General features: G+C 43.7%; 1 protein-coding gene across 4 annotated transcripts; it reads left to right on the top strand.

Moving 5' to 3' along the window:
• Positions 1–469: 469 nt before the first annotated feature.
• Positions 470–15014, top strand: LOC306703046 (pleckstrin homology domain-containing family A member 1-like). 4 transcript variants are annotated; one of them, XM_079168865.1, is made up of 13 exons: positions 470–544; positions 4110–4340; positions 5239–5295; positions 5412–5457; positions 7632–7729; positions 8172–8303; positions 8601–8741; positions 8929–8997; positions 9606–9670; positions 9803–9866; positions 9972–10061; positions 11168–11241; positions 13081–13448. In XM_079168865.1, the coding sequence occupies exons 2-13, from the start codon at positions 4200–4202 to the stop codon at positions 13313–13315; spliced, it is 1212 nt and encodes a 403-aa protein (XP_079024991.1). In that variant the 5' UTR covers positions 470–544; positions 4110–4199; the 3' UTR covers positions 13316–13448. The 4 variants fall into 4 exon arrangements, with proteins under 4 accessions (XP_079024991.1, XP_079024988.1, XP_079024989.1 ...); XM_079168862.1 differs by lacking the exon at positions 11168–11241 and having other exon boundaries at positions 13081–15014; XM_079168863.1 differs by lacking the exons at positions 470–544; positions 11168–11241 and adding an exon at positions 1481–1508 and having other exon boundaries at positions 13081–15014.
• Positions 15015–18300: the final 3286 nt, after the last annotated feature.

Here is an 18300-nt window from a genome sequence, read left to right as displayed (position 1 = left end):
ATTGCTTTCCAGTTTCCAGTTGCAGAACTGACAATAAATATATATATATTTTTTTAAAAGGTGTAGCCTATGTATACTTTCATGCATCACTGCCATTTAGCAGCAGATTTTGTTTTGTTTGCACTTGGCCTATTGTAAAAAAATAAGATAAGATAAGAGAGACTTTATTGTCCATGTGTCCCATGTGTATGCAACGCAGTACAATAGAGGAATGACAGTGTGTGCAAAACAAAAAGAACGAACGATGCATTTAACTTTGCACTACTGTTTAGTTAGTTAATTTAATATTATTCTATTTCATTGTATATACTGTGCTTTTTTACTCTTATTATTTTTGGATTAATAAGTCTGTCTGTCTAAACTACTAACAACCACGTTTTGGTTTTTCACTACAGAGTGATCATCTTTATTATATACAATCTTTGCTCCACATTCACTACCAGCAGCAGCAGCTCCTGGATCAGTGGAGATGGGCTGAGGCAGAGAGGACAGACCCAGCAACAGCGAGACCAACGGCCGTTGAGAGCAGCCGTTACAGACTCGGGTAAGCTCACCCCGTCACGTTTAACACGAGTTAGTAAAGCGCTCTTGTTGCTAGCAGGTTTAACAATACACCAGTGGCAGTTTTTAGGTGGTTACATTACGATTATGTTCGGTGTTTTGTGTGCATCGTTTTATTACTTAGTGGTGTGAAGTAGCTGCTAATAGCAGGCTAACCTGAGCCCGTATCTGCCAGTTATAACTTCAGGCCGGAGTCGCTGATGCCGCTAACTGAAACGTTGTCAGCGTGTCGTGGTGATCTGACGTTAGCTAGCTGGAACGTTAGCCGTTTGTTAATCGCAGAAGTAACACTTTATGTTAACGTTATCCCGCGTGTAATTTGGAAGCTCGTCGGTTAAGTCGTTTGTTTTTTAGTAACCCGAGACACACGGTCAGTGTCACTAGTTATCATTAACCTAGTGAGCGTCTACATGTTTGTCCTGCTCTGGAAACACAGACACCATCACTAGCATATCGCTGTGGTGAACGGGACCCTGGCTGAGTAACTGTGAAGGCCAAAGCCTATCAACCCCGCTGGCCTTATGTGCAAGATTCTTACCAGAAATGACTCTTTTCAGCTGAACCGGAATGACCTGTCCCACCTTTGACCTGCAGGGAGCCAATTAGTTCAGTCCCTAAAATTGCCTTTGGTTCGCTTCCAATGCTTTTTCTCAAAGAGGATTTTCTTTTGCCTAACTAACTACTGTAGTGCACAATGAAATCTGATCTCAACACCTAGATTAGTGATTTGTTAGGGAGGGCATTAAAACAAGATATAGGCTTTCTGCTCCACAGGTATTCACAGCTGTTGTGTGGCTTTTCAATGACACAGCAAGTAGTCCAGATCATTGTAAAGAGAATATTAACCCTGATCCAGCTGCTGCGTACTGCTGTTTTATGACTGGTCTTCATGTGGGACCAGTTGGCCGCCATCTGATGTGGACAAAGCCTTGTGGCGATTGTAAAGAGTGAGTTTACCGTGGGAACGTTTGACCCAGGAAGAAGTCGACTTCAGAGTTAGACCTCACATTTGCTTGTTTTTGCTGTCGCCTGGTTCTTACTTTGCATGTTCTCATTTATGTTGTTAGTGTGTCCCTCTCACTTTCTCTTGTTCACTTCCACTCTGACTTTTTACAGTATTTCTTGCTTCACACAGGCTCTGTAACCTCCCAGTTATGAGCAGCCTTTGTACTAGTATCCTGGCAATGATCTGTCTTTGAAGTATCCTGGTTATGTATTTGACCATTTTAGAAAATCATATCCTGGCTTCAGAAACCCAGATGTGCTACCTAGACTACTCAAACAGAGGCCGTGCTGTGTGTATTTGTCCTTGACACAATGGACCGGTTACACAAGTAATTAGACTAATCTAATGGTAATATATGCACTAAAATAAATGTGAAAGTTGTGCAAATAAACAGTATAGTTGGATAAGATTGCAATACATTGTATTGTCAATTTCTTATTTAATTACGGGTCAAATCCAGCCCTGTGGTACATGCAGACATGTCCATCAGCCAGACAACAATGTTCATCTTTGATTCGGAATTAGTTGAGTTAAAAACATCCACGTCACGTTTATGGGTGAGTGCACTATATATATATATATATATATATATATATCAGCATGATCATGTATTCCAATATAAGTTAAGTACAGATCTATTGGTTCGAGCTAATTTGACGCCGTACAGAATATGTCTGGATGATCACCTTTTAAGCTGATATGGCGAACCTGTTAGCGAAAAGTTGATTATTCACACATCCAGCTGTTACTGAGTAACATTATCATTTGGACTCGTACTTCTGGCCACCTGTCGAATGTAAGTCCTGTATTTAAAGCTCTGTTCTTGGTCTCCTGGGGGAAATATCTGTCTCTTCAGCTGATGAACGCTCCACGATGTTAAACAGCTCGTCGCTAATGGCCGTTTGGTGCTGAGCGGGTAGTGTACAGGGTTTTTTTTGTGTTTTTTTTATTTACGATAAACAGCTGAGTTGTAAAACCAAAATAGAAAAGTTGCGTGTCGGACAGCTAAACATGAGCTGAAACTCGCATAAGCTCATTAAAACAGGGGATCTGTTTATTCAGGTCATAATTCTCTGTGCGCTCATCAATGTGTGCGACCTATTTCACATCGTCACAATGTTTTCATATTGTTATAAAAACATTGATTTTAGCCACTTAAAATGTTCGCCTCAGTACATATCTTGGTCACAATTCCTAAAAAAAACAAGTCATCCTTTTTTAATATTATGCGTTTGTGAAAAATGAATGTTGGTCCATATATTTCTACCAGATTTGATATAATATCAGTATTGCTATCAACCTCAAAAGTCCAGTATGGGTCTTACTATAGTGTACTTATTTTTCCACAAGAATGAAAATGCAAAGTCTTTGCAGCGTACACGGTTGCCTGACTGTTCACCTTGTTGGGATGCTGTTTTGCATTATTTCTAACATCTGTTCTGCATCACTGAAATACAGATGAACTTGTGCGCATCAACTCTTTTTTTCCAGGATCACTAAACTCAACAGAGACATCTCTCTCTCCCTCATAACAATCCCTATTTGTGTAGTGCTCAAATAGTCTCCTCTGACAGTGTGGCTCCTTTTTCTCGTGCCTGTGATGACTCTGGTGGATGCAGGGGGGGCTCACTGAGACGCTCTCAGCTCAGAGTCCATTCCCAACAAGCAGGCCTTTTGTCCCCGCGCGGCCCCACCATCCACCCACACAGCGCTCGTAATGTCCCGGAGAAAGAGCGTCTTTATCTTTTGCTTTCCAAAGACTCATCTCAATCACATATTTCAGGCTCCGTCCGAAAGGACAGCGGCTTAAACAGACTAATGCGACAATATGCCTACAGTTAATGCTGCAACCACCCACACAGGGGTTTGACATTGACATGCGAGCGTTCACACTCGTATAGGACTAAACGGATGCACCGTAATCATTTACTTCTTTTGTTGAATGTAGGTTTTCAGGGTTATGTGGAACCTCAGCAGGTTAAACATTGCACATTCTCTCCCGCGCAGCTCCTAAGGGCGTTCATGTTGTTCCTTTGTGTCGAACATGGCCGAGCTCTGTGGCTTGTTTTTTTTTGACCATGCACAAGTGGGTGCTCAGCTGTGGAGGGAGGGAGAGAGGGAGGGGATAGAAGGGGTTGGCCAGAGGCTTGCCAAATTGGATGAGAGAGAGAGCAGTTGGGAGGAGATAGCACACAGAAAGTGAGAGAGAGAGGAGAGGACTGCAAACGAAGAGGGAGAAAAGAGAGCACTCCAGGGTGGGTGAGCAAGAGAGAGTGACGGTGGGTAGCGCTAGAAAAAAGAGGGACTCGGGAGAGATAGAGTGAGTGAGGCTGACATAAAAGGATAAAGGCGGGGTTGTGGTTTTGTGTCACATGATCTCCCTGGCAGGCTGTAGCCTAGTGAGCTCCAGGTGGCAGAGAGACCAGAGATACAGTAGATACAGAGAGAGAGAGGGAGCGGGTCACGCTAGCAAGGCTCCACCACAAAGACATTTACTCCCTCCCTCCTCACACTTCTTTCACTCTCTCTCTCTCTCCTTCAGGATTTGTTTTTTTCCCCCCCGGGTCCCGCTTTGCCCCCTTCTCCTCTCCACTCCCGGCCCCAGCAGGCCAGGGAATGTCCCGGCGGCGAGATGCCTTACGTGGACCGACAGAACCGCAACTGTGGCTTCCTGGACATAGAGGAGAGCGAGAGCAGCGGCAAGTTCCTGCGTCGTTACTTCATTCTGGACACGCAGCAGGGAAGCTTGGTCTGGTACATGGACAACCCACAGGTAAATTACACAGGGCTGTGTTAGCTTAGCTCTTAGCTTTGTTTTCTGGAACCAGGTAACTGCACGGGCTAATGTTTAATGTGTTGACGGGAAAAATGTGACAATTTACAGGCGACTGCATGCCAACTAACCTGAGTTAGTGAACAGTGTGAATGATCAGCTCTCATGTAACTGCAGGCCACTTCTAGCTAAGCTGTCGTCATTCATTATGGACACAAAACTAAGTACAGGCTAAATGTTTCCATCGCCAGACAGTCGTGCAAGGATGGGAGAATGTAGATTATGTAATTCTAGCTGAAGGCAGTCAGGCCCATATTAAAGGCACAGGAGTAGGTCAGGGCTGATGGTGAGTACGTATTTTAGGTACCGGCAGACATTTGAATGAACTCATAGTTAAACTCTAATCCTGGGATTAGTTTTTTTTTTTTTTTTTAGTCTTCCAGTGGTCTAGATAAGTCCGTGTGGTGAGCGCTCATATTTGCTTTTGACCACAGTGGCCATGATCTTGTGCTCCGTGACCCTCGGTGTCACCGTTATTACCGTTTCCTCTTAGTTTGTTCATCGTGCTGGTTTGGAGATGCTGCATTTTTAAGTGCACTGTTACATGAACTATTCATACATCGTGTAGTGCAGGAGAAATTTTAAATAATTCAGTAAGTCTCTTTTCTTTTTATAGATTGAAAAAGCTTGAATTTTAATGACGTTAAATCTGGATCCCGTAGTTCCAGAAGCAGAGCAGCTATCATGGAGTGCACAACGCACGCTGTTCTAACTCTGTAATATTGACTTCACTCGCCCACCGCATTTTATTCTGTTGTTAATCCACAGCTACGGCTCCCGCCTTATTAATATGGTTAACAGTTGCCTGCATACCATTATTGTTCTTCTTCTCCCACAGAACCTGCCTGTTGGTACAGACTGCGTTCGCTCCCTCAAGCTCACCTACATCTCTAAGGTGAGAAGAACCACCGAAGCTTATCTCCACACTAAACCATTCGTCATCAATAGAACCCACTTACAGTGTTCGCTTGAACTGGGAAGCTAACAATTGTGAGCTTTGTCCTCCTTTAGGTCAGCGACGCCACCAAGCTGAGGCCCAAGGCAGAATTCTGCTTCGGTAAGACAACAAGGATCGTCACAGACGAGCTATCTACTTTGAATGTCTCTGCATTAGAATGAGTGAGAAAATAAAGATTTCAGGGATTTCTCAAAGCTTTTTACAGTTTAAATCATTTGTTTTATACTGGCATGGAGCAGCTGTGTGTTGGACAATAGTATTGATGGTATGAATCATATGAAGCGATAACCAAACTTATCAAATAAACGTACATCTTGTTCAAGTATAGAACTCGCCTGCAGTGCTTTGCAAACATCAGCAGTGACGGTGTGCTCAATCACATGTTGACTAAGCTGAGTACACTTGGTGTAACCTCGGGGAGGAATGTTTGCTGTCCTCCTCTGCCCTTTACACCTGGTCAAGCGTTGCTCTCCACATACTTTCTCCGCCATTGACCCGGCGGGCCTTGTTCAAGATTGTCTGTTTAGTCAACTCGCAAAGATGCAGGCGACCACGGCGGTTGATGGTCTGAGTTTGTGTTTATCAAGTTGCATTTCGAGCATGTCGAGTGCGTTCCCCACCCCACAAAACATTTAGAAAATATTTTTAAAGTTTTAAACTTTCCTTGTGTACTTCTTCTTCTTCTGTTAGTGGTGCATCAACTAATGTTGATACACATGTGGTCGAGTTTCGCTTGTAAAGAAGTAGTTTGTGTCGGTTTAGCCCCATGTCCTACAATGGATATTTAGAAACAAAGATATTGTTTTTTTCTCGACATTTTGTCCTTGTCGTTTCACCCTGTGCGGTCAAGACGGGAATGAAAAATAGTTGAGAGTAAATAGGAACCATCATCAGGTTATTTAGTAGTAAACCTCCATTCCCTGTTATTGTGTACTAGCCCCCTCTCCTCCTCCTCCTCCATCCTCTTCAATAGCAGGAAATACTAGCGTGTTGACTACCGTGACTGAGTGTGTCGGACTGTGTGTGCGCACCAGTTGCCTTGTTGAGGTTTTTCGACAGGATGCCTGCATCCTAATCGGAACCTGATTCAGAGATGCATGGAGTTATTTTTAAACTACCGTTTGTGTGCCACATGTTCTTGCGAATATCTACGAATCCTACTGCTTCCTGCATCAAGCAACGAGAAACATCGGGTGATTAAGTATGAGGATCTTTTTACAGATCTTTTTACAGTAAGGCAGTGGAGACTTGTCTGTGATTGGATGAGGGGTATGGGGCGGTTCCTTGTGCGTGTCTGGGTTGGGGAAAGAGATCAAGAGCGGTGTGTTCGTGTGAACTTTGGTGCTTGGATGCACAAATTGTTTTATGATGTGTAGCTATGAGTCAGATCTGATACTCCTCCTCTTTGTCTTCCCAGCGCCCACCAGAGACCACTACACTGTCACCACTACCAAGCAGTTTACCAAACACATCTGAACATTAAATGAGACTAGACGGGCAGATTTATTTACAGAAAGGTGGAAGAAAAACAGGGAAAGCGAGGTATTGCGTGTGTCTTAAGAGCGCATAGAACTAGGAAGAATGACCGCCATTGTGACACAGGCTTTGAGCTCCCAGTGGCTTTTACGGCTCGCCCCCCCACCAGATTCACCAGTCCAGCTTTAATGTAATTCATTCCCATGGTGTCTAAAGGAAATGGAGGAGACACAGGGATGGTTTGAGCTGCAGAATTTAAGGATTTGTGGCAGAGAGAATGAGAGACTTGAGTTCTTTCAGCTCCTATATCCTGATCCATAGCTAATCAGCATTTGACCCAACATTTTCTTTGTGATTGGGAAAAATGGGGTTTGCTCATGTTCACATGGGCGGGAAAATGTGCGGGAAATATTTAGTGGTTTGTAGCCATGGGCCTCCGTCATGGTGAGAAGTGGGTAGGTGGTGGCAGACTGAGGCAGCTGGGTCATCCTCCACATGCAGAGGGAATGCTGCCGGGAGAGTCCCTTTGGCCCGGTTGCTTTTCACTTCCAGAGAAATCTGTGGCAGCGGTTCTGTTCCGCTGACACTCAGTCATGTTTTCTATTCAAGACGGGCCAAAAGCGCAATTAGTCAACACCCACCTCCATAGTACTTCCTTAGTTCCAGTGCTTTTTTGCGTGTGACTCGTGTGGAACACAGGATGAATCGGATGAAGTAGTGTAGAGAATACAGTGGTGTCTGAAAATACTTTCACTCTTTGAACTGTTCCCACTGCTCTCTTTTTTATGATCCATTAGTCATCAACGCTGGGATGAGGAAGTTCTTCCTGCAGGCCAATGATCAGCAGGACTTGGTGGACTGGGTCAACGCTCTCAATAAAGCCACTAAGATCACCGTAAGACACACACACACACACACTGTGTCCATTCCTGAGTCATCCGTACTAATCTGTTCTTTTCGGCTCATGTTTTATCACTTTTATTCCTTCCTTTTCTGTAGAAGTGAATGACTGGTCTGTCAAGACACTATATAGGAGTGAGTCAGAGCGTGACTAACAGGATGCTGTATTGTTGTATTGAGTCCTGGGATAAAGGACTGTTTCCATTGTTCTCCATGAGGCCTTAATTATCCAGAAAGAAAATTATATTTAACGTGTTAAAGGTTACAGACTTGATTTTATATATATATATATATATATATATATATATATATATATATATATATATATAGTATTTTCCATCCTAAAGAGCTATTCCACAAAATGTATAGTATTTGTGTGTTTAATTCAACATTGTCTGGTGTGTGTGTGTTTGTGTATGTGTGTGTGTGTTCCTAAGGTGCCGAAGTTGTCTGATGGGCAGCAGAATGCAGAGAACCAGAAGGCTTTACCGGATGTTGTAGGGCCCAAGAAACAAATCTCCTATAAGACGGAGATCATTGGAGGAGTCCCCATCGTCACCCAGACCCAGGTACACATCTCACATACACATACACACACACACACACACACACATACTGCATGACATACTGTGTTTACATGCGTGCACATAACTACTAAATGTATGTTATTTTGAAAAACTTAACTTAAGCTATGAATACATATCTCCCACAGTCCTTCTTTAGTACTTTCAATTTTCCATCTATAGTAATCACTATACGAATATTTTCCCAAACTACTTTTGCTTTAACTAACAATTCTGCCTGACATGGATTGTGGCGGACATATTTTTGTAATTACGATATTTCCGGCTTCCTTTACCCTCAAGCATGACGGTGGCGATGGTGCAGGCAGAACGGAGCGTGAGGCCATGCATCGGTCCCACAGCCAGCTGCCCTACTTCCTGGGCAGGCCGACTCAGGAGCACACCGTCATCAAGTCGGGCTACTGCGTCAAGCAGGGAGCTGTGGTGGGTACCGGCCGCTGTGTGTGTGGAGTTGAACTCAGAAAAGTTCATCAATTGCGATTCTTAAAACGCAATTCAGTGTGTTCAATTCTGTTTAGAGATGCCCAAGGATAATTAACTTCCCCCTCAAAGTATTTATATTTAAACATTTGACAAAAGGTCTGAACATCTTTTCCCTTTTTCCCCCCAGATGAGGAACTGGAAACGGCGATATTTTCTTCTGGAGGAAAACTCAATGAGTTACTTCAAGTCCGATTTGGTAATTAACTTAAATTAAGTTATGTGAAGCCTTTTAAAGGAATATTTTTATTGTTATTGATGACGCGTGTGGACTGGATTCACCCCCACAGTCTGAGGCAGAGTAACAGCAAACACACTGTCCCGAGTTCTAACATGTTTTATCTGCCGTCTTGTGGAATTCAATGCTTTCACTTCACATGTCCTGGCATGCCTTTTTCCCCCCCTGGCCTTCCTTCCACACACACACACACACACACACACACACACACACACACACACACACACACACACACACACACACACAGACTGTCCTCAGGATAATTCTGCACGTCTCGTACCCTGCCCTTATATGACAGCTCTATCTGTCTATTTGGCTATCAACAGGCCCCAAGGACACAGACTCTCTGTCTGCTGTATCAAATGGCCGGGTCAAGAAAGTTACAGCCATCACAGTTTTTAGTTAGTAGTCTGCTACTTGTGAGGGAAGTTCTGTCTCTATGAAACCGAAAAACTCTGCAAGACGGCCTCTTTTTTTTTAGACATGCATACATAACATTTATCTTGTGTGTTTCTGTTTTTTAAGTTTTGGCTTCTTTAAGTGTTAACGCTCGTTTCCTTAACTTTTAGGAGAAAGAGCCGCTGAGAATGATCCCGCTGAAGGAAGTTCACAAAGTCCATGAGTGCAAACAGAGGTATTTAACGTGTCCCGGCATTTTCACATTCCACAAAAACAACTATATCTTTAGTCCAGGAGGATTGTGTTTATCTCTCCTGATATAGATGAGATAAATACCATCTGACTTCTTTTTTCACTCTTGTTGTAGTGACATCATGATGAGAGATAATCTGTTTGAAGTCGTCACCACATCCAGGACGTTCTACATACAGGTAGGGTCCTTCACAAACGCTGTGATGGCGCTCTTGCTCGTCTCCATGTCTACCAACCGTCTCACTCTCTCGTCTTTTGTCCTTTTTACGTTTGTCTCCCACTAGGCGGACAGCCAAGAGGAGATGCACAGCTGGATTAAGGCCGTCTCCGGGGCCATTGTGGCCCAGCGGGGGCCTGGGAGGTCTGCTGCCACAGTATGTATATTGCACCTCACTACAGTGTCGCCATAGTGTGGATTCAAGTCATTATAAGTCGACTTGAACCTGACTGGAGACCTCAGATGTGCCTGTGAACAAGGGAAATGACTTCAGACTTACTGACTGAGTGCCATCAGGTGGTGGGAGGAGACTGTTCCCTTTTGACTTCATCTCAAACAGATGCAGAGTAGCAGAAACGCTAGTTTGACGGTATGTTGATGAAGCTAAATTCTACTTTGTGTACTCTGCACCAGTAGTTGGCGAACTCCCAAGCTGTGGACCGGCACCGGGCCGTAAGACATTTCCTACCAGGCCGCAAGGAAATGATTATATGGATTATTATAACTCTAAAGGCTGTTTTTACATAGAACTTGGTACAGCCTGTTCTGCATTTTCCTCATCCCTCCTCGTCACCACCCAACCGAAAAACACGGATTTTTTTGTTGGCCATGTTGTGCTTTTTTATTCGGGAATCAACAGATGACAGGAAATGAGGGGGGAGAGACAAATGTCCCCAGCTGGATGCAAACTGGGGACATTCTGTTTTTTTTGTTTAGCGCCTTAACACCCTGAGCCGCCGGGCTCCCTTACACAGATTTATAACTAAAGTAGGACGTCAGTACATAAGTCATCATTTAGGTCGTGATGACGGACTGGTGTGCTCACACAGACCACCTCATCTGTGTGAGAATATAGAGTGTAGAGCCGCTTGATTCGGCCAAATGCGCAGCCTACATGCACAGAGACAGGCAGCCAGACTGGAGCAGGTGAGAAGTAAACCAGCTCTTTGGTCCACAGAGGAGAGAGTGTCCTCTGACGCAGTCGGCCCCTTCTGGTTGGACTGGAATTATCCTCAACACCACTGCGCTGTTGGTGTCTCTACAGTTCCCTCCTTTCCTCCCTCCTGTGTCTTTCTCTCTGTGTAGCTTGTTTTCCTCTCACCCCCCCCCCCCCCCCCTTTTTTTTTCCTCTTCTCTGCCCTCTCTCTCCTCTATTTCCCTTTTCTTTTCTTTCTTTGTCACATTCTCTCCACATCCTCCTCCTCCTCCCTGTGGGCAGACAGCCCATCTGCTCTAATACTGCTTTGCACTGTGTTGTTGCAGATGCGGCAGGCCAGACGGCTGTCGAACCCTTGTATACAGAGGTATACGTCTCGAATCGGGGAGTGCAGCAGCACGTATGTCAGCTCCTCTAAATCCCCCCTTTTAAACTATAAGTTCACCTTTTTTTTTTGTACTACTGTTTTCCACTCACTGGCTGGCCCTCTGTGGTTGTAGACCTTTTGAGAGCAGATCAGATCTTCCGGCATATCTGATGCTCCTTTATTTTCTCAGAACCAACCACCATGTATGGCTGTGATAACCCAACAAGCGCTCCTCCCCTTCATGCCCTCGTCCTCGCTGCTTCCCTCCTCCACTTCTCCTCCTCCATTTGCTTTTCTTTCTTCTTTTCTTTTTTGCCACGCTGTCACTTTTAAACTGCATTTCAGTGCGCTAAGACGGTGCCCGGTTAAAACAATGAAAACTTGCTTCAGGACTCTGACGACTTGAGGTGTGCTTGATTTTAGCTTCTCTCGCATGTGATGACCGTCGCCCACGGGCACGGCAACCGAAAACAAGAACACCTCAAGTTGTACAAATGCTAATTAGTAATATTTCTGCACAGAATGACTCCCTCCCTCCCTTATAGCATCACCTGCAGAGCTTCCACCTGTCCTCACCATTAATTATGATGCTTCAGTGTAATACATTTGATGTAGAATCCATGCACATACATGAGCAGCTGAGCTGTGAGCACCGTGAGCCTGTTTCTATCTTGTGTCTGTATTACTGCGTACATGTGTCTTTCACACCTTCTGTTTCTCTTCCCTTCGTGCTCTGTTATCTCTGCAGTCTGCTGCAGCTGTGTACCTGTCTTAGATGTGTGACATCCTGCTTGTCTCTCCTCTTCCCTCCTGTTCGCTGCCTGTATGTTTTTGTTTTTCTCTCTTCCTGATACACACAATAATAAGATACTTGTTTCCATATTGACTACATATACCGTTTGTGTGCTAAACAGCTTTGAATTGAGGACTCGCCAATGCTGAATCCACATGTCCAGAGTCACAAACTTTTAGTTCTTAGTAGTGTGTTGGTTTACATATGAATATGTTGGTTTGTAAGAGCTAATCAAGTATACAATGGGCTAATCGGATGTCTTCAGTGTTTTGTATTATTTCTGCCTATAACAGTCCCTAAAACGCAGCATGAGCTTGATTTAGTACCTTTGGATTCAGCTTAAAGCGTCTGTTGATACGCGTGTGGCTCCTTCTGGGATGTTTGTGTTGGGAAACTGATTCTGAAACCTTGTTCTGCTTAAATGGTACTTTGTGGATCTACCGATCAGAATTTTAACAGGCCTGCAAAGTCACAGGGTGTCATTGTGCTTCTGTGGCAGAAACTGTGTCCAGATACAGTATCTTGGAAGTCGAGGCAGATATTAGTATTTCAGTCTTTTCTTTATAGTTGGGATGTTTCTCTAAACCAACATTTCACCGACTGCTCAGCGGCAAACCCCCTCTTTGCTTTCACTTTCTCTGCTGTGTTTTTTTTTTTTTTCTTTCTTTTCCATTCGTCTGTTTTGTGTTTCAGAGATTGAAATCTGACACTGAAAAGCTGTGAAATAATGAGCAACAACCAACCACTGCTTCCTAAGGCACTCTGCTCCTCCACTGCAACCTGTTGAGACTACCAAAACTAAAACCTGCTGACACTACTACCACTACTCCCTCTACTACTACTACTGCTACTACCATCTCCCCTCTTTAGCAATGCTACATTCTTCCGCACCTTCAACCTTCAGTACCTACTCTGCATACGGCTCCACACGCTGGTGCTAATACCAAGTCTGTAACTCTCACTATCGGTCCCCTTCAAATACGCTGCACACGTCAGGGTTTCACTTTGCTTACTAACAGCCACTCTCTTGTCGTCTCGCCTTTTCTCCTGTGTCTTCTCCCGCTGTTTTTCTGCTGCAGGACCACGGCGGCCGCTCCACTTTCTACCGCAGCCCCGCGGGCCCCCCCGCCCCTCGCTCGCCCATATCTGCCATGCCACCATCCTACCCAGAGTGGGGGGCTGCTGTCACGTGCGGCACACGCCCGCAGCCTGGCGTGGGACAGCGAGCACTTCATGAGCCTGCTGCCACGGCCCAGTCACAACCGCACGCCAGCACGCCTGTCCCTGCAGGAGACGACGCGCCTGGCAAAGTGACCCGCCACCTGCCCGGAACCACCATCGATGACTCCGAGGAGTCCCCGTGGCGAAGACGGAGCAGCTTTGAGCCCCACATGCCCGAACCCCCCGTGGACCTGGATGACGCCGACCTGCCAGTGAGCGAGGTCTGAGCCGTTGAACTGGACATTTAGAACATTAACGGAGATTTAAAGAGGAAGCAGTGCGCGTGATGTGATGGTGTTGGGAAAAAAAACAAAAAAAACGGGGCAGCTATTGGTTTTTATACCAAAGCTGTTGGCAGAAGACAATATACAACTCGTGTTTTGAGCTCCTCCGTCAGTGTGCTAAAGATAAAAGTTGGGTCACCGCCACTGAACTGCACTCGTGTGCCAAAGACGACCCGGTCTTCACCCCCCCCCCCCCCCCCCCCCTCTCCTCTGCCTGCCTGCTGTTGCATTTACAATGATGTATTTATTTACTAAGAGTTGATGTTGTCAAACAAAACTACAAAATTCTAGTGAACTTGTGCCGATTAGAGTTCAGTGACAGAGCTTTATTTTAACCTGCACAGGCACAACGATGTGACGGAGGATTTTTGTAAACCACTTTGTGCCAAGAAGATAAGGGAACTTTAAAGGTTGCAAGCATTTCCTTTTGTCTGAGAGAGTTCAAACTGAGGACTGGCTTTTCATCACCTCACTTATCTGCTAATTTACCTGTGTGGTCCGTTCACACACACACACACACTATTGTTCGCCTGGATTTGTCTACTGTTGTTGGCCAGCGATAGAGATATGGGGCAAGCCCAGTCTGAGATCATATTTTCACTGTAATGCAAATTGTAATTCAAAGATCCAGGACTGTTCAATCCAAAACATTTGTATGTGACCCAATGTGTATAATAATGCAAGAACAAATGTATTGCAGCCTTTTTCTCTTTATTTTTAATAGATCGGAGGGTTAAGTTAAATAAAATAAAGCGTCCTCAGTGTGATTTTAGTTGACTGAAGTTCACTACTAGTAGCTTAACATGTACATCTACAATGAGTAGTTTTTAGTTATTCACAGTTGCTGGTAAAGCGTCCCTTCACATCCTAAATTATCCTCTTGACGTGGGAAGTAAACAAGGAGTACGCTTGTGTGCATTTTGTAATTCACAGTAATAAAACTTCAACAATAGGGCTCTGTCAGGTATAGATGAGCTTCATGTGCTGATAGATCGGGTAATAACTGGCTCAGATGAGTTAACTCAACTTGCAGATCATTGTTTAGAGATGAGTACTGTATGAATCATCGTTTAACAGAAAAAAAAAACAATCTGAACATTTAAAAGAAACATTTAAACTGAAACACTTCCGTTGCATGTTAACATTTTAATGATTCCTCAGATTGTCTTTCTGTTTTTAGTTTTTATCTAAGACCGCTCTGTGTGTTTGCAGAATAGAGCAGCAGTTTTATTTTTGATATGCTTTTAGATGTTTCCTGGTCTGATTGTGTGTACCTGTGTAGCCAACCCAGCAGCAGGCAGCTGCCTCATGGTTTGATTTTAAAAAATGTCTCTCTGTAGTCCTGATAAATAATACACACTAATGTTTTTTTAGTTTTTTTTTTAAGTGCCTGCTTCCTTTCAGCCCAACCAAGTCGAGCAATTTTACCCCTTTTCAGTCCGGTGTAATTGGTTTGAATTGTCTATTTATTATGTGGATGACTTGAAAGAAATAAACACTGAAAATGTGCTCGTGGTTCCTGAAGTATCATTCAGTTTTGTGCTTTTCTGTCTCCAAATAGCACAATTAGTCTGTGAGCTTTAGTCACACTGGAGGAAAGGTTTGATTGTTTGGTGTAAATGTGTGTCCGCTCATCACGGCTGCCTCTGCCCTCTGGTGGTGAGAGAACAACACTTCACTCTGGTTCACTTCCATTGAAGTGCTGCACAAATCAAGTCGTGCATTCATCAATGATACAATGATTAGTTATCAGAATGGAAATAAATTCTACTGGTTCAAACCAAAATCTACTAGAATGTGAGCAGAGTAAACGAACAGAAATACATAATCTCATTTACTGTGAGCAATAAGCATGCAAAACAATTAGTGTCGTTGGACACACCAAGCTTCAAAACCTTCAAAATAAAATAGACTGTCTTGCTGTACTCGGCCTCTTTACATTTACATCTTTACAACACATTAAAGGGCCAGTGTGTAGCATTTCGGGGGATCTATTAGCAGAAATGGAATATATTATTCATAACTATCTTTTCATTAGTGTGTAATGACCTGAAACTAAGAATAGTTGTGGTGGTCTCTTCACGGAATCCGCCATGTTTCTACAGTAGCCCATAATGGACAAACTATGAACTGGCACTAGAGAGGGCGTTTCACATTTTTCTGTCACCTGAAGGCCACCGTAGTTCTCCGACATGCTTGTTGAGCCTGTTGTGAAATTATTTACAACAGTTTATTAACAATGCAACATTTCTTCTAAAATCTAATTTGAAATGAGACAAATTGTCCCATGAATGTGATTTGAAGTGAGCTCATGAATGAGATTTTGAAGGACTGTGGATGGCATCTGAGCGAGATACACGGCATTTCCATTGTTTTGCACTTGTAGTGACCAAAGAGGTTTTCAGTTGGTTGCAATCTACAAACTACACCACTAGATGCCATCAAATCCTACACACTGACCCTTTAAAAGTTGACCTGCAAAAAAAAAAAGTAAAAAATACATGTCACTGGAATTGCTGCTAGGGCACAATGTGTACTATGATTAGGCAAAAGTTTACAAAACCAAAATTAAGACAATTAAACAGATGTTTGATGAAGTTGACTGTTTCAATTAATAACTCAATTAGTTGGCCTTTAGTTGAAATTTTCTGTCTGATCAAATATTCAGGATGTGATTACACTGACAGCTCAAAGCTTCGCCTTGCTGCCCCACCAGTCCCCGCTGAGAGCCAACACTCACCAGTGCTGCTGGAGGCCCAGGCCATTTTGCTGGGCCCACTGGAGAGAAGGGAGGCACGGGAGAACCAGGACTGAGCAGGGCATACTGCTGCAGTAAAATTAGAGGTTTTCTAAACGAGACTTTGGTGCTCTGAGACACTACCACTACCACAGGGACAGGCAGATCAACTCAAAATGAAGGTTCCTTGTAGTAGATTCAAGTTAAAGTACCCACTGTGAATGAACTACATTGAACGTTTGACTATATAATAAAACCATGTAAGTATCATTATCACACATTACTGTTTTGTAAGTAAAATCTTAATCTGCACTAGTAATTAAAGCTAAATAACAATAAGTACAACATTTCCCTCTGAAATGTAGTGGAGTCGAAGTATTAAGTAGTATGAAATAGAAATAAAGTAGAGTACTCAAGTAAATGTACTTACCTTCTAATACTGCATATAGAGTATACATTTCCTCCTCATACTGATGATTTAGTCATGTTTGTATCCTTCATCAGCTCTTCTTCACATGTGCAGCCTTTGGCTTTGTGCAGAATGTTGAGATGGATTTGCAGAGTGAGCTCATGCAGCGATGCTGAATATGTAAAGCCTCTTTAATCAGTCAGATAACCAGCCGTGACACGTTCTGGGCTCCGGTCTTTGTGTGTGCAGTACAGTCTGGATCCCGCATGTACAGTATAAGGATGAAGGTTCATCTGAGCTCCTTATTGGAGGATGAAAGACTTTGGTTGTGGCTGCAGACGTGGAAATTAAGCCCCATTTGGAATCTCCAGGGCTTCACTCAGCCAGAGCAGACTGGGGTGGAGAGATCACACAGACCTCAGGGCAGTCCATCCTCGGTTAAACTCACTGGTCTTGTTTGGAGAATGGGTGTTCCTTATAGATGAGGTTGTTTTCATGTGCGGATTTTCCCACCGATTCTCGCCTACGTCCTTGAGCTCTGCGAGTTTTGCCATATTATTGGGTCTGACGATGATGTACGGTGTCACTACTGCTGTATGAGTTTCATCCATTTGTATAGCAGTCGACGGTGTGTGTGTTGTTATGCATCAAAATGACATGGTGCTCTCATTAAACTGATCGGCCTAACTTGAATTCAGGGTTACAGGTTACGCTCTCACAGTTTCCTGTGCAGCACAAGGTAGTCCGGTCTTTGAGAGCATATGACTGCCCTCCATCCCTTTATGCCCCTCTCTAATTGCCTTTTGGATACAGAGGCTTGTGTTACCCCGAGAGCTGGCGCACCGCAGCAAACCCTCGTCCCACAATCCACTCGGTTCCCAAGCAGCAGTGGCGCACCCCTGCCTCCAGCCACACCATTTAAACCAAGAGCCATTAATAACCCTGTTCCCATAATCAATCAAATTACATTGAGGGGTTTTATTACGCTGATGCATTGCCTCAGTGTTTACTGCATTCTTTTCTAGCTCACCCAAGACATTTAAACCTAACAGAGATGTGTTGTTCGCCAACATTAACATTTGGTCCATTGATACTTAAAACGTATTTTTTCAACAGATTATGAATTTAAAGGTTATATTTCCGGAGAGAGTTAGTTTTCTCGGAGAACTGCATGCAGCAAAATGGAAAAACTTGTTTAGATTACTCTTTGATTGATTTACATTTGAACTTTATCTGGATGTCCCCATTAGATGTTGTTTATTTCCCTGCTAGCTGGGTGCTTATACAGCTGGGATAAGATCATATATGATGTTGTCTTGCAATTTTCCAATTAGAACAAATGTGGCTGTTTATAATGTTACATTAACTCCACAAATCCTACAATCCACCCAACTTTTTCCAACGCTGATTTTCATAATTAGCCACAGGGCTTGTGTGGATGCCAGGAGCAACTTATTCATAACGGGAGTAGTAAAGAAAAACATGCAGGAAATAGGCCTGCAGGATGTGTGGAGGTCTGTGCAGCGGGTAACACATCTGGACTGCTGTGCCGTGGCTCCTTCCACCACTAGGTTTTTCATTTTCTATATTTATTTGTTTGTAAATAACTACATCAGGTTCAATGCCAATATCAGCCAAAGGTGGTCTG

The sequence above is a fragment of the Pholis gunnellus genome, assembly GCF_910591455.1.
Source record: "Pholis gunnellus genome assembly, chromosome: 11".
Taxonomy (NCBI): domain Eukaryota; kingdom Metazoa; phylum Chordata; class Actinopteri; order Perciformes; family Pholidae; genus Pholis; species Pholis gunnellus.
This window is presented reverse-complemented; position numbering and strand designations above follow the sequence as displayed.